Source organism: Moschus berezovskii, chromosome 15, assembly GCF_049115385.1.
Source record: "Moschus berezovskii isolate FMDL1 chromosome 15, NW_MosBer_1.0, whole genome shotgun sequence".
NCBI lineage: Eukaryota > Metazoa > Chordata > Mammalia > Artiodactyla > Moschidae > Moschus > Moschus berezovskii.
This window is the reverse complement of record NC_142474.1, coordinates 18,795,069-18,817,578: the sequence shown is the minus strand read 5'-3', so window position 1 is coordinate 18,817,578 and position 22,510 is coordinate 18,795,069. Positions and strand designations below refer to the sequence as shown.

Sequence of the window (22,510 nt, the reverse complement as noted above, 5' to 3'; positions counted from 1 at the left end):
TTTTAGTTCCTCTTCACTTTCTACCATAAGGGTGGTGTCATCTGCATATCTGAGGTTATTGATATTTCTCCCGGCAATCTTGATTCCAGCTTGTGCTTCTTCCAGCCCAGCGTTCCTCATGATGTACTCTGCATATAAGTTAAATAAGCAGGGTGACTGAGTCCCAAAACAAAGCATAGTGGGACTTCCCTGGTGGTCCAGTAACTATGACTCTGCACTCCCAATGTAGGAGGTCCAGATTTGATCCCTGGTCAGGGAACCAGATCCCACATGTCACCCTCACACCATGACTAGAGAAGCCTGCATGCTGCAACAAAGACCCAGCTCAGCTAAAAATAAATAAATTAATTAATTAAAATGCTTTTTTAAAAAAGCAAAGCTTTGTGCCCAAAGTTAAACAATTCATAGGTGATGCAAAGTTGTTCCTCTTTACAGCTTGTATTCAGAGCTAGAGACACCAAAAAACAAAAAGAAAAATGTTCACAGAAAAGAAGCCATCATAATTAAATACAGAACATATTGTATTGTCCCTGCCCATGAAACATTAAAGGAAAAAGAGCCAAGTAATTCACATTATCTAGTGTATGCACTAGGATGCTTAGATTACGGCAGAAGAGTGCCACAGAATGTTTCTTTAAATTACACCTTAGAATTGCTATATTTAAACTAGATAAAAGTACAGCATCTGCTCTGTGCTGGGAGTAAATGTGTAGCAACCCCCTCACTCCCTTCATTCTCTGAGATGCCTTTAAGGAAACTTCAGGGCCCTGCTGAGTGCCGTATGAAAAAACCCTGATGGTCCAGTGGTTAAGAATCCACTTGCCAATGCAGGGGACACAAGTTCAATCTCTGGTCGAGAAGATCCCACATGCCACGGGGCACCTAAGCCCACGTGCTGTGACTACCAAAGCCCGTGCTCCGCAACAAGAAAAGCCACCGTAGTGAGAAGCCTGTGCACCGCAGCGGGGAGCAGCCCCTGCTCACCGCAACTAGAGAAAGCCTTCGCATAGCAATGAAGACCCAGGGCAGCCAAAAACAGTTAGTTCACTCAATGATTGATTTTTTTTTTTTAATTAAAAATTCCTGCAGCAATGGGAAGACCTCTACAAAGGCTTTGGTGGGAGGCCATCACTAAGCTTTATGGGTTGTGCTCTTCCTGGAATTACTCTCCCCATTCTTTTAATATGAGACTAGAACTATAAATAAGGAGTCAGAAGATCTAAGCAGTAAATTCAGGTTCTGCCATGAGCAAGTCGTGTAACCTTGGGAAGTCTCTTAACTTTGTGCCTAAGATTTCCCACCTGAAAAATAAAAAAGCTGGACTCTGATCCCTTCTGTCTGTAGGTTTTGGGTACATTACCTTTGTTCGACTTAGAGGCGTGCAGGGTCAATGGACACTCACCTTTACAACATATACTTTAACCAGGAGCATGATGGGCCGGTTCCGTGGGATCCCCCAGGACATCTGGGGCTCAGAGAAGGACACTGCCTCTGCTCTGGGTAAATGAGGAAGGAGCCCTGGGGGGGATGGGAGTGGGGAGCAGAAAAAACCCTGCTAAGAGAGACTTCCTCCTGCATCCCTGTCTGTGCTCCCTGGTCCCCCATTCCTCCCCCAGACATACCTTGAACTTGCCCACAAGCTTTGCAGACCCTTCATCCTCTCTATGTTCACCCTGACCCCCTTGCCCATGGTACAGGGGAAACACATTCAGCCAGTCTTCAAAGTGGTTAAATTCGTCCTCCAGGGAGGTGTTGTAAATCTGAAAGGCAAGGGCCTCAGTGACAGCCCGATGTTTCAGAATCCGAGCAACATTCCCTCTCCCAACACCCAGTTACCTTCAGAGTGGTGAGTGCTTTCTTCTGGGACACAGAGCCTCTGACTTCAGGCTCACTCCGGTCATGGGCTTCCCCATTCACAGAAATGGGGTGAACCCCATCTGGGAAAAGCAGAAATGCCCCATTAGAAACTGGCGTGGGGCTTCACTGGTGATCTAGTGGTTAAAAATCACCTGCCAATGCAGGGGACACAGATCTGATCCCTAATCCGGGAAGATCCCACATGCTGTGGAACACTAAGCCCGTGCACCACAGCTACTGAGCCTGCGCGCTCTGAAGCCTGCAAGTCGCAACTACTGAGTCCACACACTGCAACTACTGAAGTCCATGTGCCTAGAGCCCGTGCTCCCCAACAAGAGAAGCCACCAGGATGAGAAGCCCGTGCACCACAAGAAAGAGGCGCCCCCACGAGCTGCAACTAGAGAAAGCCTCGCACGCAGCAACGAAGACCCAGCCCAGCCAAAAATAAACAAAAAAATCAAAAAGAGAGAAAGAAAGAAGCATGGTGTTGGGAAAGGGAGGGAGACAGAAAGAGGAAAAGCAAGAAAGCCCATCTCTTACCTGAATCCCCAGGGTTATCCATTTCATCCTCATCAAGGTTGGCCTGAAATCAATGGGCAGGTCAGAGATCCTTCCCTTCCCTTCACCTCCTTCATCTACCCCTTTCCCAGGATAGGGAGCTGGGAAACTTTAGTTCAAGTTCCAGCTGGGTAAGACCACTTGTGTTTTCAAAGCCTTAGTTTATCATGTAGTCCTGACATGTAACCATCGGTTACATGTGGAACTGCTGAGCACTTGAAATGTGGCTGGTCCAAACTGAGCTGCGCTCCAAGTGTAAACTACACACTGGGTGCCAAAGACTAGTATAAATTAAGACTGTAAGTTATTTCATTATTAATTGTTTTTGATAGTTACTTCTTGAAATGCTATTGTAGATATACTTGGTTAATAAAACATATTATTAAAAATCAACTTCAACTGGTTCCTTTCACTTTTTTAAAATATGTGGCTGCTACAAAAGTTAAAATTGCATATATGGCTCACATGATATTTCTGTTGGACAACACAGCTCTAGATAATGGAGTTCATAATCCCCAACTTCTCAAACTGTGGTAAAGATGAGCAAAGATGGCTGTAACAGTTTTGAAAATCTGTAGAGCTCCACGTTTGATGAGATCCTTCTTCTTACCATTCACCCTCCTCTGCCTCCAGCTCCACTACTCCCACCCCCAGCACCTTCCCCTGTTCCCACCTGGCCCTGGAGCTCCTGCAGTGATGCATAGTACTTGGACCACCAGTCAAGCTCTTCAGGTTCTGGGATGTCCTCCTCCAGCCCTGGGCCTTGATTCAGGAGGCCTCCCAAAGGCAGCTTCTTCAGAGGAGCCTAGGGGAGCAAGGACTCAGAGTCCCTAGCCCAGCACCACCCCAAGCCCTGCCAGCCCCTTCTCCAGACACTCCCCCCTACTCCATCACCTTCAGGAGCCATCTGGGTGTCTCGTCGGCCCTGAAGGGGTCCAAGGACCTCTGTCCTGAGAGGGGACAAACGACACCAGGAGAAGGACAGGCAAGTAGAAATCAGACTCCATGTCCCATTGGAGGGTCTCCAGGAGCCATCTCAGCCAGGAATTAGATGAAGGCTTCTGTCTGGTGGCCCCTAGGGGGACAGCCCCTTACCTTGAGGTTCCTTGGGGACCAGGTCCCCTGTCTCCTCCTCTTCTTGCTCCTCAAGGACATCCTCTTGACCCCGGAGAATGAATCTCAGCATGTGGGGGACAACGTGGGACCCCACAAGCACTATGAGGCCAAAGGCCTGGCGCTCGATCACCAGGACGCTGAGAGGGGGCTGCAGCTAAGGCTGTTCCGGCAAGTCCTGGGGGTGGGAGAGAGGACCTGGATCTCTGCAGACTTGGGGAGGAGGAAAAGGCCGCAACAGAGACAGGTGAGAAAACAAGGCAGCTAAATGTGCATTCAAAGTCCACAGCCTCACTGAGTCATCTCTGGTGAGTCACTGCCTTCCCAACCCACTCCCCAGCTAAAAAGGAGACACAGTCCTAGATTGGAAAGGCTATTGTATCACATGACATAACAGATACAAAAGTAATTTGGAGCCTACACAGTGCTATCAGAAACATGAGGTTGTTGTTATTATTACATAAAGGAGAAATATTCAGTTTGCTAATATAGATTTAGAACCATAAAATTATATACACCCTTTAATCCAGAAATTCTATGTCTATCAGTGGATCCTGAGTGGGGAGGGGGAACACAGTTATAATACTGTATTGTTGGTTTTATTTTTACATATATGTGACAATCACAGCATAAAAGAGGGAGAAATGGAGTTATAATAGAGCAAAGTATTTCTATTTTACTGAAACTAAATCAGTATTAATCTGAAACAAACGGTGAAAAATCAGTATGCATACTATAATCCCTGGAGCAACTACTAAGTAAATATCAACTAAGGAATTAAAGTAGTATACTAACAAATATCTATTTAATCCAAAAGAAGACAGTAAAGGAGGAACAAAAAATAAATGAAATGTATAGAAAACAAATAGCAAAGTGCAAATGTAAATCCAACCATATCAGTAATAACATTAAGGACTTCCCTGGTGACCCAGTGGTGAAGAATCCACCTGCTAACACAGGGAACACGGGTTCCATCCCTGATCCGGGAAGATTCTATGTGCTATGGGGCATCTAAGCCCGTGTGTGGCAACTGCTGAAGCCCAAGTGCCCTAGAGACTGTGCTCTACAATGAGAAAAATCACTGCAATGAGAAGCCCAGTCACCGCAACTAGAGAGTAGCCGCTGCTCGCTGCAATTAGAGAAAAGCCTGCTCACAGCAACGAAGACCCAGTGCACCCCAAAATTAATAAATATTAAAGAGCCGTTATTTCATTGGCTCCTCATAACACACTGATGTCCCTTTTTCAAACAAACAAGCAGACAAATTAAAGCTCAAATCAGACAAGTGATTTGACAAGCACTTAAGTGACATGGCCAGAATCTGACTCCAAGCCCACACTACAATATGGTAAATACAAATTAACAAAGAATGTATTTATCTTTCTAACCCCTGGTGTCTCGAGTTTCCTTCAGACTCACACTTATGACTTTTGGCTAATCCACTCAATAGAGCCAATAGAGCATCACCAGTTCATGGATTAATCCAGGGAGCGGCTAATCATTGCTTGTAAACCAAGTCTAGCCTGTTGCCAGTTTTTGTAAGTAAAGTTTTCTTGGAACAGTCATACTCATTCATGTCCTTGTTGTCTTCAGGTCAGTTCAGTTCAGTCGCTCAGTCGTGTCCGACTCTTTGCGACCCCATGAATCACAGCACACCAGGCCTCCCTGTCCATCACCAACTCCTGGAGTTCACTCAAACTCATGTCCATCGAGTCAGTGATGCCATCCAGCCATCTCATTCTCTATCGTCCCCTTCTGCTCCCCCCCCAATCCTTCCCAGCATGAGTCTTTTCCAATGAGTCAACTCGTCGCATGAGGTGGCCAAAGTATTGCAGTTTCAGCTTTAGCATCAGTCCTTCCAATGAACACCCAGGATTGATCTCCTTTAGGATGGACTGGTTGGATCTCTTTGCAGTCCAAGGGACTCTCAAGAGTCTTCTCCAGCACCACAGTTCAAATGCATCAATTCTTCGGCGATCAGCTTTCTTCACAGTCCAACTCCATACCTCGTTGTCTTAAGACTGTATAAAAGCAGAGTTGAGTAATTGCAACTGAGGCCGTATAGCCCACAAAGCCTAAAATCTTCACTAACTTGCCCTTTATAGAGGGGCTTCCCTGATGGCTCAGTGGTAAAGAATCCACCAGCACTGCAGGAGACACAGGAAATGTAGATTCAACCCCTGGGATGGGAAGATCCCCTGGAGGAGGAAATGGCAAACCACTCCAGTGTTCTTGCCTGGAAAATTACATGGACAGGGGAGCCTGGCAGGCTACAGTCTGTGGGGTCACAAAAGAGTCAAACATGACTGAGCAACCGAGTACACAGCCTTTATAGAAAGTCTGGTGGCCCCTGGGTTAATCTAATACAGCCAGCCAGGAATTCACCATCTCACTGCCCTATTCCATTCCTCAGCCCAGCACTTGACCCCAGCCCAAGTCCTCACCACGGTCAGATGCTTGAGGAGCTCAGTGAAACTGGGATTCTCATGGTAACTGGCCAGAACCTCGGACTCCCCTCGCCGACCCGCCACCTCCAGCACAACCTGGGGCTGCTCCACCTCGAAGAGATGCACGCAGCCAAGGCCTCTGAGACCCCAGAACAGTACCTGGAGTTGGAAAGTGGGAGATTCAGGGGCCTGTACCTGACTGAAGGACACCCAGATCGGGGGAAGGCGGGAGGATGTGAGTCACTGCCTCAACACGGAACTCCCTGAGCACCGGGCGCATGTGGGGTGGCAAGAACAGGCGTCCAGAGAAGGGCTCAGCCAGGAGGGTCAGGCCCTGGGGCGCCACATCATGGGGCACTGAGGGCTGCAGGGAGACGAGATCAGAGCTCAAACAGGAATCAGGCGGGAGGAGGGGAAGTCTGGACTCAGGGTGAAGACATGGAGGACTGCTGGTGAGACAGAAATCCGGAGGAACCTGGCAGGGCTAGACTGGCAGGAGGGGGTTGTCTCGGGAACAGCCATGTACAGGGAGAAAATGGGTGTCTGAGGCAAGGGGATCACCCCATAGCCTGGGTTCTCTGGGGTTGGAGGCCTGGCAACCGAGGGAAGGTCTACTTCGAATATTCCCTGGAGTCAGGAGGTCCAGTGAGGTGGCCCCAGGACAGACCTGCAGCCCACATTCTCTGGGGGTAAGGAAGTTGGAGGAGTAACCCTGGGACATGCCCACATTCCTGGAGCAAGAGGACCTAGAGGAATTGCAGGAGCGGTCCACGGGGTGTCCCAACTAGACCCCAGCACTCTGACCTCAAGCCCACTACTGTGGTCCAGTTCAGTGAGCTCAAAGGTGGCAATGAGTCCCCTGCTACCCGGGGCCCCTTCCTCAGGGGAAGAACTGCAGATCGGGATGTTGGTAAGGGTCCTCCATCAACTTCACCCTTGGGGCGGCCCTGTGGGAAGCAGAGCAGTAAAGACAAAAGTAGAAGTGGCTCAGGAACCCGGGAAGGGCGCAGGAGAGGAGGGTCCTTGGGGGTGGGAACCCAGGTGGGGCCCAGGTCACACTCACAAACTTATTGTGGTCACAGACAATGACGATCACTAGCGGGGGCTCATCCTGCAGGTGCTCCCTCCTCCCATCCACGATCAAACACCAAGAGCTCATTCCACAGAGGGCTCAGCATCTGCTCCAGGACCTTGAGGGCCGTGCAGGAAGGGAGGTAACAGCTGGTAGTGTCAGGAGAACCTGTCACCCCTAAGACCCTCTGGTTCTACACCACTCCCTAAATCAGGGCAATCTGATCCAACATCCCATCCTGAAAGTAGAGGGCAGAAGAGAGACTGGGAGCCCTGGAAGAAGCTCAGTTCCCACCCATCTTGTCTCCCAGTGCCCCTCCACCACTCACCTCCCAGCCCACCCCTCACCCGCGTGGTCTGGCACTGCGTAGAGATGAGAACTCGAGCAAAAGGGTCCGAGAGCCCACTTTCATCTGCCGCCAGCACCCCTTGGGCCTGGTACAAGTGGGCCCGGAGATGGAAGTAGGTGAAGTCTGGGGTGGAGGGAAAGAAGGGGCAGTGTGAGTTCAGGGACCACTGGAGTCCCTGACCTCAGACCCCTCCAAATCCCCAGCTGAGCATCTAGGCCCACACCTGGGGCAGATGGAGAGCCAGCCCACCTGCTTCATGGCCTGCACTCACCATCCGGGTACAGGCTGTGGGGCAGCCCAGCTGAGGGCTCAGGCAGCAGGTCCATGGGGAGCTCTGCAGTGCAGGCCTTGGCTTGCTTGCCCAGCCACAGCCACAGGAAGAGCTCCAGCTTGACACAGACCTCACCAGGGGCTGCCCCTGGTGCCTGTTGTGGGAGGAGCCATGTTAGGGCCCCACCTCTTACTACCCCTGAGAGACCAATCATCTTGCTCCTCCAAGGCAGGCCTCTGCTCTCTGTATCACCAGATCCCTAATCCAAAGAGCACTCCCTGGGGACCTCCCTGGTGGTCCAGGGTCAAGACTCCGCACTTCCAATGCAGGGGACATGGATTCTATCCATGGTCAGGAAACTAAGATCCTACTTGCCTGGCAGCATGGCCAAAATAAAAACCAAACAAAAAAACAAAGAGCACTCCCTGTACCTGACCCTCTTCATGCCCTCCACCTGAGACACCATTATCCTTAACTTCCATTCCCTGACCCCCCTGCCCCTACACTGCCACCTCCTATGCCCCAAACCCCAGACCCCAAACCATGCTCTGAGTTCTGCACTCCACTACCCTACACTCAGCCCTCTGTCCCCTCATCCCCAGCACATGAGATTCCCTGTCCCTTACCGAGAGGTCACAAGTCACCACCAGGGACCCCTGCTGGTGTCTATCCCAAGGACACCTCATTTAGAAATATTCTGCCCCCAAATCAGCTGGATTTATCAGCAACTAATTAGTCCCATTTTCATAACCCAGCCCATCTGTCAGAGCCTAGTCAGCAGAAGGGCCACTTCATGCTCAGAGATGACAAGATTTGCTGTTTATCTCACATCAAAGCTCACCTGAGTAAAGGCACAATTTCCTTTTGGTATTTTAGATAATTAAGAGTTTGGTATCCTTTACAAATTTTTTTTTGCCAGGTAGCACAACACGAGATATACTTTTTTAAAAATAATAAAAAATTTCTAATTGAAACATTTTAATTTGGTAAAAGTTTAAAAATCAAATTAAAAATTTTTAATTAAAATTTGTGACTAAAAAATTTTAATTAAAACAAGTTTAAAAAATAAAATAAAGAGTTTTAAGGGAATTCCCTGGCGGTTCAGTGGTTAGGACTCTGCACTTTCACTGCCAAGGACACAAGTTCGATCCCTGGCCAGGAAACTGAGATCCCACAGGCAACATGGTGAGGCCAACAATTATAAATAAAAAAAATAAACAGTTTGGGGACTCCTACTGTACACTGTGTGGCTCTGCCCCAATGCTTGTACCGCCCTAAGAGTCTAATCCCACTCCAGTCCCCAGCACCCTCACTCCCTGGACCCCTCGCTGTGAGCAGCAGGCTCTGGATCTTCCCACAGTCCTGGCCCCGTTCCTCCTCCACCACAGAGAACAGCACATCCTGGGCAGGAATCTGGGCCCAGGCCACACGACGCTGCCCACTGAGCATCCAGACCAGCACATCCGGGAGGGGTGGCTGGGGCTGCAGACAGAGAACTGGGTTACAGTGGTGAACTTGGAGTTGAGACCACCTTCTCCCACAGCTTCCACTGGATGGACGGGGCAGATGTCCATCTCCAGCCCTGATCTCTCCCCAAACTGCAGGTCCACCTGGCCACCTACATCCTGGCCATCTCTCCCCTGGATGCCCTACCCTTACAGGCCTAACTTTTTTTTTTCCCTGGTCTCTTTATTTATTTTTTTAAATTATGTTAAAATACACAAAACATGGGCATCCCTGGTGGTTCAGGTGGTAAAGAATCTTCCTGCAATGCAGAAGACCCAGGTTCGATCTCTGGGTTGGGAAGATCTCCTGCAGGAGGGAATGGCAACCCACTCCAGTATTCTTGCCTGGAGAATTCTATGGACAGAGGTGCTACAGTCCATGGGGTTGCAGAGTCAGACATGACTGAGCAACTAACACTTCCACACTTTCACTCACACATAATGAAAAATTTACCATCCCAGCCACTGTTGAGTGTACAGTTAGGTAGGACATTCACATTGTTGTGAAACTATCACTGTTGCCCACCTCCAGGAGCTTCTTCAACTTTCTTCATCAGTAGGACTGACACTCTGTAGCCATTAAACACTAACTTCCCATTTTCCCCTCCCAGCCCTGACAATAACTATCCTACTATCTCTCTATGAATTTGACTACCCTAGGTACCTCATCGGAGAAGGCAATGGCAAGCCACTCCAGTACTACTGCCTAGAAAATCCCATGGATGGAGGAGCCTGGTAGGCTGCAGTCCGTGGGGTCGCTAAGGGTCGGACACGACTGAGCGACTTCACTTTCACTTTTCACTTTCACACATTGGAGAAGGAAATGGCAACCCACTCCAGTGTTCTTGCCTGGAGAATCCCAGGGACGGGGGGAGCCTGGTGGGCTTCCGTCTATGGGGTCACACAGAGTCGGACACGACTGAAGTGACTTAGCAGCAGCAGCAGCAGCAGGTACCTCATATCAGTGAAATCATATGTATTTGCCCTTTTGTGATTGGCTTTTTTCATTTATCATAAGGTCTTCAAGGTTCACCATGTTGGAGCATGTGTTAGCTTCATTTCCTTAGTTTTCTCTCCTCCCAACCTGATTTCTCTGCAGTGATCCCCACCTCTCCTTCCACTACTCTGCTTTCCAGCTGTCCCTTTGCACATGTTCTTTATTCTTTCATACTTGCCAAACTCCAACATTCCCTTCAAGATCTGAGACCAAGGACTTCCCTGGTGGTCCAGTGGTTAAGCATCCGCCTGCCAATGCAGGAGATGTCGGTTTGATCCCTAGGTTGGGAAGATCCCACATGCCAAGGAGTAACTAAGCCCATGTGCCATGACTTCTGAGCCCACACTCCAGAGGCCATGCTCCACAAGAGAAGCCACCACAATGAGAAACCCATGCACTGCAACTAGAGAAAGCTGATATGCAGCAACGAACATCCAGCCCAGCCATAAATAAATACATAAATATGATTTTTTGAAAAAAAATCTGAGACCAATATCCAACTCCTCACTCTTTGACCTTAAGGACATATTGGTTCTGATGGTCAAAACTTTCTGTGCCTTTGGAATGACTGAACTTCAGAGTAGAGCAGAAATGGCTTTGAAGTCTAACTCTGCCACTTAACCAGCCATGACACGGTGGATCTGTCACTTTCCTTCTCTAAGCCTTAGTGTCTGCACTTGTCAAATGACGTACATCTTCCCAAGGTTGTTGAATAACACAGGATAACACATGCAGAAACTTAGCAAGGGAAACTTTCTAAAAATGTGAACTTCCTTTACCCTTCCCATGTGTTGTGTCCAGAGCTTCAGACCAGGGAAGTCATGCCAAGGAATGTACTCTCAAACCTTCTTCCAAAGAGATCCTGACTGTTCCCTGCATCCCTGCTGGGTCCTAGAATGTACATCATCCTTAGCTGCTCCAAATGGAACTTGGTTCTCTATTCAGAGCAACGGATCCTATGACCAGGCATGGATCCACAGGACTAATATTAGGTCAGTTCTACCCAAAGACCCCTGGTACGCTTAGGAGAAAGGGTATTCAGGGTGGGAAAATGGATGCGTAAGGCATTACCTCCTGGGCCAGGAAGCACAATTTCACCAGGAGCTTCTTGGCCAGCGCCACTTTCTCTGACATGTTTCTCTGCCTCAGGCCCCATAGGAGCCACAATCCTTGCTTTGCCAACAGGTTCTGAAAAGTCAGGAAGAGAACATGAGTGGCAAGACTCTGCTGGGTGCCCCTGATCCCCTTCCCCAGATCGTACCAGGCTATCCACCAGCAGTTTCCCTCGGCATCGATCCAGGGCCTTGGGCCAGATCATTGTCCTGTGCTCAGCACCATGGCAAAACTGTCTGCATGAGCAGGGGCAGGCATGACAGGTGGGAACACTGTCCATTAGGGACCACCTTCCTCAGAGCAGGTCTCCCACACCAGCCTCCCTCACAGCTCCTCTCAGTCTTGATCGCAAACAGGCATCCTTGGGGCTTCCCTGGTGGTCCAGTGGTTAAGAATCCAGCTTGTGATTTTAGGGATGTGGGTTCCATCCCTGGTCCGGGAAGATCCCACATGCCGTGGAATAGCTAAGCTCGTGTGCCACAACGATTACTGAGCCAGTGCTCTAGAGCCCACAAGCTGCAAGTACTGAAGCCCCCAGAACCCATGCTCTGCAGCAAGAGAAGCCGCAACAGTGAGAAGCCTGCACACCGCAACTAAAGAAAGGTCTGCAGAGCCGTGAGGATCCACCACAGCCAAAAAATAAAATAATCTTTAAAAAAGAAAAATAACAGCCTTGGGGCAACCCAGAGGGATGGGACGGGGAGGGAGGTGGGAGAGGGGTTCAGGATGGGGGGACACGTGCACCCGTGGCTGATTCATGTCAATGTATGGCAAAAACCACCACAATACTGTAAAGTAATCATCCTCCAATTAAATTAATTTTTTAAAAATTAAAAAAGAACAGGCATCCTTCCTCAGTTAAGGATGGCTTCTGTATTTGGACCATTTCCCAACTCATCAAGGCCAGCATCACTATGGAGCCCTAGAATGTACTAGAAATTAACTATTTACTGCCCTGGCTATTCAGTGTAGCCCAGGCCCAACAGCATTGGTATGACTTAGTTAGAAACACAGAATCTCAGCCCCACCCTGACCTTCTCTGTCAGAAATCTGCGTGTTTATACTCGGAGGATTCAAGTGCATATTAAAGGCTCACATGGGCTGTACTTGACAGTTCCAACATGGAGTAAAGATAGCTCCAGCAACGCATGCCCGAACCAAGTGCATGAGTTCCAATGACTGCCCCACCCTATCCGTCTAAAAGCAAACCCTGCTTCACTTCAAAACTTCCAAGTCTCCTTCACTGCTCTTCCACTCACATTGCACACCAACCCATCAGCATATCACTTGTTGTTCAGTTGCCGTCGTGTCTGACTCTGAGATCCAATGAACATGTCCTATCACTTAGCATATCACTTAGGCTCTATTTTCAATATACATTCAGAATCTGACCACTTTCCTCCTTTTCCAGGCCCGCCCTGGTCTAAGCCACCATCACTTCTCACCAAGATTATTGCAATAGCCACCTAGCTGTTCTCACTTCTTCCAATAATACCCTCTGGCCTACAGAATGTTCTCGATACAGCATCCAAAATGAGTTTTTCAATGCTTTTCAGATCATTTCACTCCTCCCCAGAAGTTTATCATCTCAGAGTTCAAAACAAAACACTTAAAATGGTCTTAATGGGGAGATTTCCCTGGTGGTCCAGTGACTAAAACTTGGCGCTCCTGATGCAGAGGGCCCCGGGTTCAATCCCTGGTCAGGGAACTCGATCCCACCTGCTGCAGCTAAGAGTTCCCATGCCACAGCTAAAGACCCCATAATACAAAATGAAGACAGAAGATCCCGCAGGCCTACTAAGACCTGGTGAAGCAAAATAAATAAATAAAAATATTTTTAATGGCCTGAAAGGCCCTACATGCTCTATTTCTCTTTAGGTCCCTGTCTTCATCAAACATTACTCGCCCCTCAAGCTCAGCCCTACAGTCACACTGGCCTTTCTGCTCCTCCTTGAATACCCCAAGCCTCTTACCATCCTCAAGGGCTCTTATTAGCTGCTCCCTACACTGGAATGTTTGGCCCCAGACAGTCCCGTAGCTCATTCTCCCCTTCTTCGTTAAGGCTTTGGCTCAAATACCTCTTCACAGACCTTCCCTGGTCATCCCATCTCAACAACCCCTCCCACTTTCTCCATCTTCATCTCTGCTTTTTCTGTCTCTCTGCTGATTGCAGCCATGAAATTAAAAGACGCTTGCTCCTTGGAAGGAAAGTTATGACCAACCTTGATAGTATATTAAAAAGCAGAGACATTACTTTGCCAACCAAGGTCCGTCTAGTCAAGGCTATGGTTTTTCCCGTGGTCATGTATGGATGTGAGAGTTGGACTGTGAAGAAGGCTGATCGCCGAAGAATCGATGCTTTTGAACTGTGGTGTTGGAGAAGACTCTTGAGAGACCCTTATACTGCAAAGAGATCCAACCAGTCCATTCTAAAGGAGATCAATCCTGGATGTTCATTGGAGGGACTGATGCTAAAGCTGAAACTGCAATACTTTGGCCACCTCATGCGACGAGTTGACTCACTGGAAAAGACTCTAATGCTGGGAAAGGTTGGGGGCGGGAGGAGAAGGGGACGACGGAGAATGAGATGGCTGGATGGCATCACCGACTCTGTGGACATGAGTTTGAGTGTACTCCGGGAGTTGGTGATGGACAGGGAGGCCTGGCGTGCTGTGATTCATGGGGTCGCGGAGAGTCGGACATGACTGAGCGACTGAACTGAACTGAACTGAACTGAAATAGAATGTAAGCCATGGCAGGGACTTCATTTTGATTACCACTGTATCCACAGGGCCTGGCACCTAATAGATGCTCAAAAAATACTTGTTGGGTTAAGTAAAATGATTTTTAATCCATGGAATTTGGGCCCCTTTTTGACCCCCCTCAATGATTACTTAACTGTTTATTGTGGAAGTGTAAATATATATACATATTATATATATATAATAAGTGACTCCAAGGATTTTTCACCTAATACTGCTCCCAGAGCTTATCTTTTTAACTTATAATGCTCTTTACTCCAAGACTTCTACTGGCAGACATAATCTGACTGACAAGGGTCAAAACTGCACCTGCCTCTTGAGAAACCTGTATACAGGTCAGGAAGCAACAGTTAGAACTAGACATGGAACAACAGACTGGTTCCAAACAGGAAAAGGAGTACGTCAATGCTGTATATTGTCACCCTGCTTATTTAACTTATATGCAGAGTACATCATGAGAAACGCTGGGCTGGAGGAAGCACAAGCTGGAATCAAGATTGCCGGGAGAAATATCAATAACCTCAGATATGCAGATGATACCACCCTTATGGCAGAAAGTGAAGAAGAACTAAAGAGCCTCTTGATGAAAGTGAAAGAGGAGAGTGAAAAAGTTGGCTTGAAGCTCAACATTCAGAAAGCTAAGATCATGGCATCTGGTCCCATCACTTCATGGAAATAGATAGGGAAACAGTGGAAACAGTGTCAGACTTTATTTTTTTGGGCTCCACAATCACTGCAGATGGTGATTGCAGCCATGAAATTAAAAGATGCTTACTCTTTGGAAGGAAAGTTATGACCAACCTAGACAGCATATTAAAAAGCAGAGACATTATTTTGTCAACAAAGGTCCATCTAGTCAAGGCTATGGTTTTCCCAGTAGTCATGTATGGATGTGAGAGTTGGACTATAAAGAAAGCTGAGCACTGAAGAATTGATGCTTTTGAACTGTGGTGTTGGAGAAGACTCTCGAGAGTCCCCTGAACTGCAAGGAGATCCAACCAGTCCATCCTAAAGGAGATCAGTCCTGGGTGTTCATTGGAAGGACTGGTGTTGAAGCTGAAACTCCAATACTTTGGCCACCTGATCCAGAGAGCTGACTCATTTGAAAAGACCCTGATGCTGGGAAAGATTGAGGGCAGGAGGAGAAGGGGACAACAGAGGATGAGATGGTTGAATGGCATCACCGACTCCATGGACATGGGTTTGGGTGGACTCTGAGAGTTGGTGATGGACAGGGAGGCCTGGCGTGCTACGGTTCATGGGGTCACAAAGAGTTGGACATGACTGAGCGACTGAACTGAACTGTATAATTTTTAAAAGTTCACTTATTAACATTGCTATTGATTAAAAATTGACAAGAGAAAACTATCTTCTTGACAAGATTTAGATCCACAAAATTGGATTCAGGAAAATTAGATCTGGTAGAAATAACAATGGCATACACACACACACAAAACCACACTGGATAAAGCTATAAAAAGTGAAATATTATATGAGTAAATCTTTCATTGAAATTTCCCTGCCAAAGAATAATTTTAGTAATAAAATAACTAGAACTTCCCCTGTGGCTCAGATGGTAAAGAATCCTCCTGTAATGCAAGAGGAAATGGTAACCCACTCCAGTTTTCTTGCCTGGAGAATTCCATGGACAGAGGAGCCTGTCAGGCTACAGTTCCATGGAGTCACAAAGAATCAGACATGACTAAGCAATTAAAACTTGCAAAAAAAATCAGTGAAGTGAAAATGGAAATAGTTTCATTGCATCATATAAAAAAATCAAGCAAGTAATTAAACTGGATTAAATATGGTTGCTCTTTTGGAGACATAGAGAACATAGAGAAGAGAGCCTTACAGTGAAGCCCACGGACACAGTACATGAAATTTGTAACATTCAGACACAGTACATGAAATCTGTAACATTCAGAGGTCAAGAAGATAGGGAACCAGCAAAAGAGATGAGAAGGAATGGTCAGGGAAGCCTAAGGAAAACCAGGGACATGGAAGTCAACGGGAGAGTCTTTCAAGGAGGGTGGGGTCAACTGTGTTCACCTCAGTGTTTCACTGAACTGGAAGGTTGATTGAGATAAAGAAAGAAAAGTAACCAACAGTTCAGTTCAGTTCAGTCTCTTAGTGGTGTCCGACTGTTTGCGACCCCATGAATCACAGCACACCAGGCCTCCCTGTCCATCACCAACTCCCGGAGCTCACTCAAACTCATGTCCACAGAGTCGGTGATGCCATCCAGCCATCTCATTCTCTGTCGTCCCCTTCTCCTCCCGCCCCCAATCCTTCCCAGCATCAGAGTCTTTTCCAGTCGCATGAGGTAGCCAAAGTATTGGAGTTTCAGCTTTAGCATCAGTTCTTCCAATGAACACCCAGGATTGATCTCCTTTAGAATGGACTGGTTGGATCTCCTTGCAGTCCAAGGGACTCTCAAGAGTCTTCTCCAGCACCACAGTTCAAAAGCATCAATTCTTCGGCGATCAGCTTTCTTCACAGTCCAACTCTCACATCCATACATGACCACGGGAAAAACCATAGCCTTGACTAGATAGACCTTGGTTGGCAAAGTAATGTCTCTGCTTTTTAATATGCTATCTAGGCTGGTCATAACTTTCCTTCCAAGGAGTAAGTGTCTTTTAATTTCATGGCTGCAATCAGCATCTGCAGTGATTTTGGAGCCCAAAAAAATAAAGTCTGACACTGTTTCCACTGTTTCCCCATCTATTTCCCATGAAGTGATGGGACCAGATGCCATGATCTTCGTTTTCTGAATGTTGAGCTTCAAGCCAACTTTTTCACTCTCCTCTTTCATTTTCATCAAGAGGCTTTTTAGTTCCTCTTCACTTTCTGCCATAAGGGTGGTGTCATCTGCATATCTGAGGTTATTGATATTTCTCCCAGCAATCTTGATTCCAGCTGGTGCTTCTTCCAGCCAAGCATTCCTCATGATGTACTCTGCATATAAGTTAAATAAGCAGGGTGACAATATACAACCTTGACACACTCCTTTTCCTGTTTGGAACCAGTCTGTTGTTCCATGTCCAGTTCTAACTGTTGCTTCCTGACCTGCATACAGGTTTCTCAAGAGGCAGGTCAGGTGGTCTGGTATTCCCATCTCTTTCAGAATTTTCCACAGTTTATTGTGATCCACACAGTCAAAGGCTTTGGCATAGTCAATGAAGCAGAAATAGATGTTTTTCTGGAACTCTTTTGCTTTCTCCATGATCCAACGGATGTTGGCAATTTGATCTCTGGTGCCTCTGCCTTTTCTAAAACCTGCTTGAACATCTGAAAGTTCACGATTCACATATTGCTGAAGCCTGGCTTGGAGAATTTTGAGCATGACTTTACTAGCGTGTGAGATGAGTGCAATTGTGCGGTAGTTTGAGCATTCTTTGGCATTCCCTTTCTTTGGGATTGGAATGAAGACTGACCTTTTCCAGTCCTGTGACCACTGCTGAGTTTTCCAAATTTGCAGGCATATTGAGTGCAGCACTTTCACAGCATCATCTTTCAGGATTTGAAATAGCTCAACTGGAATTCCATCACCTCCACTAGCTTTGTTCATAGTGATGCTCTCTAAGGCCCACTTGACTTCACATTCCAAGATGTCTGGTTCCAGGTGAGTGATCACGCCATCGTGATTATCTTCGTCGTGAAGATCTTTTTTGTACAGTTCTTCTGTGTATTCTTGTCACCTCTTCTTAATATCTTCTGCTTCTGTTAGGTCTATACCATTTTTGTCCTTTATCGAGCCCATTTTTGCATGAAATTTTCCTTGATTCCTTGATATCTCTAATTTTCCTAAAAAGATGTCTTGTTTTTCCTATTCTGTTGTTTTCCTCTATTTCTTTGCATTGATCACTGAGGACAACCAAGTCTTTAGCTGAGTTCTCCTCTTCCTCTCTCCCTCTAAATTCTGGAGCTTGCCAGGTCCCTGGAATTTTCTTTTTTCCTTTTTTCGCTCTCTAGATGATCTTATCCAGTCTCATCTCTGTATTAATACTTCCCAGTTTTACATTCTAAGCTTTGAGCTCTCCCTAGAGCTCAATTTATAGCTAATAGCCTAGCAGACATACCCATTTATAAGTCTAACAGAAGTCTATCTCAGGGACTTCCCTGGTGGTCCAGTGGCTAAGACTCGGCACTCCCAAAGCAGGGGACCAGAGTTTGATCCCTGGTCAGGGAACTAGATCCCACATGCCACAGTTAAAGAATTCACATTCCCCAACTAAACATCCTACATGCAACTAAGATCCATAGCCAAATAAATAAATTAAATTAATATTTAAAAACAGAAGTCAGAGTTAACAAGTCCAAAAATGAGCTTTTGATATTCCCTCCCCTTCCATCAGAACTTCTCCTCCTCTCATTTTCCACGGCTTAGTAAATAGCACCATCTACATAGTTATTCAAGTCAGAATCGTAGGAGTCATTCATAACTCTTCTCTGCACATTTTCCAAGTCCCCTGAGACTATTCATTAGTGAGTCTTGAGATGTCACATTCACAGACCCATACTGCCCTTGAATCCAGTCCCGTCACTCTGTGTCCATCCTAGATTCAATTCAACCATCGCCTCAATTATTACAAGGCCCTCTGCCTCCTCTCATATCATCCCTCCCCCACTGATCCTTTTTAGGGATAAGTTAGAGCATATCCCTTTTCTTTTCAAAATCTTCAGTGGCTCCTCATCTGAGGAACTGGAAGGTGTGTGGAGATCAGAGGAGAGAGGGAAACAGTTTATTGAAGGGGAGGGGCCTAACATCCAATAATTTCCATCAAGTTCCCTCCACAATCATCTCCTCACTCTCCTGTAAAGGGCTGATCAGACTGCAGCATCCAGGGCCCTTGGGTCCAGACAGCTATCATGGGCTTCCCTTACCCCGGCGTCTGCAGCAAGGAAGGGGAGACTCTCCACTCACCTGCTGCCCACCACCAGCTCTTCCAGTGCCTGCTTCAGCCGTGTGCAGGCCCCAGGTCCTTGCTGGCGCTTCAGAATCTCAACCTCCAGCAACCCCTGGTCCTGTGCCAAAGGGAGAGGGTCAGATTCCACCTCCTTTAGACCACACCCTCATCCCAAGGCCCCGCCCACTCACGGCTGCTCCTCTTGGCCCCACCCTTCTTTGACGCCAACTAATTCTGGGGTTCAGTTTCTCAAGCCCTCAGCTGGCTCCATGGCTGTGAGTCCAGGCACCCAGGAACTCTACTCTTGTTCTTCCTGGTTCTTCCAACGGTTCTGAATTCCAGTTCTCCCACAGTTTCTGGCCTTCTCAGCTCTCCCGGAGGCTTGCACCTGATGAGGTGTTGGCGAACCCTGGTGCTTTACCCATTAGCCCCCCTTCACAGGTCAGGGTGTCCCGAGTGCCCCTCTATCCCAGCCTCGCCCAGTGAGCACCCGCCTTGCTCTCACCAGCCTCTCGGCCACTCTCCGCACACAGATACTGCTCTGCAGGCGCCACAGGTGATTCTCCCAGCAGCTCCACACGGACACACAGGGCTTGTGGTGATGTAGGGGCAAGCAGAAGTAAGGCCTGGGCAGGATGCAGAGGAGCAGAGTCTGCAAGGGGCAGTCCTGGGCCCCTGGGAATACCCCAACACCTTCCTTCCACCCATCGGGAGCACTCACCCACTGCCATCCATGGGCTCAGGCGGCTGAGCTGGGGTTCCCAGCTCCTCTTCCTCCACTGGCCCGACCCCCATGTCTGACTCCAGCAGGAGCTGTTCCTCCCCTTCTGTGTCCTCTGCTTCCTCCCCCGCCCTGGACCCTTGGCTCAACTGCTCCTTTCTGCGACCTGCATCACCTGCCAGGAGCCACAAGGGTCAGTGGGTACCAGCCTGAGGGTTCCCTCCCTCAACCTCTGTCTCAATAGTTAAGTCAGAGCCCACCCCTTACTGAAGGTCAACTGTTCCTTCCAGTGGCCTAAGTCTGGAACAAGAGTGACCATCCTCAAACCCATTGCCCTTAGAGCTTTGGTTAGGTCTCACACCGATGGAGATCTCAAAGCTGATGGACTAGGCGGCCATGGCTGGGTCAATCATGGTGGCCTTGAAGAGCACAGCGAAAAGCAGGAAATCCTCACAGGACACCAGGGCATTCTGGAAAAGGCGAGTCAGGATGGAGTCAGCACCCACCCTCCCAGTTTGCAGCCTGGACTATGCTTGGTCACAATGCCCACAGAAGGACATGCAAAGAAGGCCTAGAAGATTCGCTGCTGGTGTCCGGCCTCCCTCTGCCCCTTGTCGCAGTTCATCGGACCTGGGGCTTGGTCTTCTCTGGTTCATCTCTGAGTTGTCACCCTCCTCCTTCCATGTGTGTAATATACATAGGCGCACGTGTGTACACACACTGCAGTCTTCACCCAGGTCACCAAGGTGAGACACCCTCCTGCCCCGGTGTTCAAATATTGGGAGCCAGATACACACTCCAGAGCTGAGAGTGTGTACCCGGCCCTCTTACTAAACTTCAGCCGCACCTCTGGCAGCGGCAGCAATTCCTCTGCTTCCACCTCCATGGCACTAGGAATCTCAGGCACATCAGCACTGGAGCTGGCATCTGGGTGCTGCTGGATCCCTGCAGGAATCTGGCCACACCTGGCTTTCTTCTTCTTTCCTGTGAGCTGAGACAACCTGGACCTCTGTAGGGCCTGGGGAGGCTCGGGTTCAGCTCTCCCTTCCAACACTTCCATGGACATGGCCACCAGCAGTCGGCCTTGGAAACAAATGCCTTGGCCAACACCTTCATTGAGATTCTGAAGACCATCCCAGAGACCAGTACTGGGGGGCGAGCCATAGAGAGGTATCCAGGCAGGGCCGAAGGTGGGGTTAAATCCCGCTGTGGGAAGGTGAAGGGGACAAAAACAGTGTTTTGGAGGGAAGCACGGAGCAGGTGGATACTAGCTCAGTCTATGCTGAGTAAGAGGGGTGTCAGATTGAACCTCTGGACCTCTGGAAGGAAAGCCTTCAAACAGCTAGGGACCAAGAGCTAAGGACCAAGACCTGGGAGAACTATTTTTTAAAAACAACTATTATTTAGTTGTTTGCTTTTGGCTGCACTGGATCTTTGTTGCTGCCGACAGCCTTTCTCTTATTGCAGTGCTCGGGCTTCTAGTTAGGGTGGCTTCTCTTGTTGGGAGCACAGGCTCTAGGGCGTGGGCTTCAGGAGTTGTGGTGCACCGGCTTAGTTGCCCAGCGGTATGCGGAATCTTCCAGGACCAGGGATTGAACCCGTGTCCCCTGCATTGGCAGGAGGATTCCCAACCACTGGACCACCAGGGAAGTGCCCTGGGAGCAGTTCAACAGGAAAGATGCCCTGGGGGCGGAGCCAGAGACCTGGAGGTGGAGTCAGAGTTGGGGTGGAGCTACAGGTGACCTGGTAAGGGTCCGGAGTAAATGGTTAATGTGGTCAGGGCTTGTTTTCCTGCAGGTAAATCTGTAAGAACTGGGCTGCAGTGATTACTGGATATTCAGCTGTAATTAGGATTCTTGTCAACAGAACCAAACCAAGGGTAGGGTCTGTAGTCTGCGGGCGACAAGTGGGACTGTGAAGAGAGGGGTCGGTTTGGAGCGAAATAGTTACTTGGCATAGACCAGACTGTCTAAGCGGAGTTGGGTCGGGAAGATGGGGTTTGCCGTCGGAGGTGGGACCCTGGGCACACAGGGCCAGGGAGGAGGCGCGGCACGCATCGGCAGGATGCACTTACCCACGCGGCCGGAATGCGAGATCCGTGTCAGGTCCAGCACGTGCTTGGCGAGGGCCGCGTCGACGAGGGGCGCGTCGTCCCGTAGCTGCAGACGAAGGCCGTGTTACCAGCGGGAAGAGCTACACGAAGCTCAGTTGCTCGTTCCACTCGGGAGCGGCGGTCTCACTGCATACCGACGTCTCGCCCTGAGAGCCAGGTGAAGACAGGCGGAGAGCGGTCAGTGCGGATCCGGGTCTGGGCCTCCGCTGAGTGGGGATGGGAGGGACTTACCTGCTGCCCCAGGAAAGACACCCACACGTAAGGGTCCACTGGGACGCGCTGGTCCAGCAGGGCATGGGCCAGGCTGCCCAGCAGCCCGGGGCGCGGCGCCCGAAGCCCCTCCGCGCGGTACACGCGCACTCGCAGCCGCGCCCACGGCCTCTCCGCTGGCACCCAACGCGGCAGCAACAGGTTCCTAGAGGAGCCGGGCGCTGAGGGGGCCAGAAGCCCGAGGCTCGGCCCCTCGCCTTCTCTGCACCCAGGAAGCCTCGCCCGGTCCTACTCTTTCCCCTCCTCACTCTCCACCCCAGCTCACTTCTTGATGTTCGAACTATGGCCCGGGTCCGGGGGTGAAAGTGGAGGGGGCAGGTCCCTGCGCGCCCTCACGGACAAAGCGACCTTGACGAAGCCTTTGATCCCAGCGCGGGTGTCCCGGGGGTCGTGCAGTGGGGCCCATTTCTGATAAAAGTGGCCATCTGGGGACAGAGGAGCGGGCCCAGGGG

At 49.0% G+C, this 22,510-nt stretch overlaps 1 protein-coding gene across 1 annotated transcript in view; it reads right to left on the bottom strand.

The window, feature by feature from the left end:
- Positions 1–22,510, bottom strand: part of LOC129554866 (fer-1-like protein 4) — a 44,045-nt gene that overhangs the window by 16,223 nt on the left and 5,312 nt on the right. Inside the window, 28 exon segments of the mRNA XM_088844362.1 lie at positions 1,403–1,494; positions 1,497–1,518; positions 1,623–1,760; positions 1,837–1,937; positions 2,398–2,440; positions 3,089–3,220; positions 3,310–3,365; positions 3,511–3,706; positions 5,973–6,134; positions 6,223–6,339; positions 6,780–6,831; positions 6,833–6,922; positions 6,971–7,114; positions 7,116–7,165; positions 7,395–7,519; positions 7,668–7,821; positions 8,997–9,149; positions 11,241–11,357; positions 11,431–11,518; positions 18,972–19,072; positions 19,445–19,580; positions 19,676–19,850; positions 20,037–20,145; positions 20,523–20,881; positions 21,750–21,847; positions 21,849–21,934; positions 22,020–22,203; positions 22,324–22,483. Coding sequence (XP_088700488.1) covers positions 1,403–1,494; positions 1,497–1,518; positions 1,623–1,760; positions 1,837–1,937; positions 2,398–2,440; positions 3,089–3,220; positions 3,310–3,365; positions 3,511–3,706; positions 5,973–6,134; positions 6,223–6,339; positions 6,780–6,831; positions 6,833–6,922; positions 6,971–7,114; positions 7,116–7,165; positions 7,395–7,519; positions 7,668–7,821; positions 8,997–9,149; positions 11,241–11,357; positions 11,431–11,518; positions 18,972–19,072; positions 19,445–19,580; positions 19,676–19,850; positions 20,037–20,145; positions 20,523–20,881; positions 21,750–21,847; positions 21,849–21,934; positions 22,020–22,203; positions 22,324–22,483 — 3,440 coding nt within the window.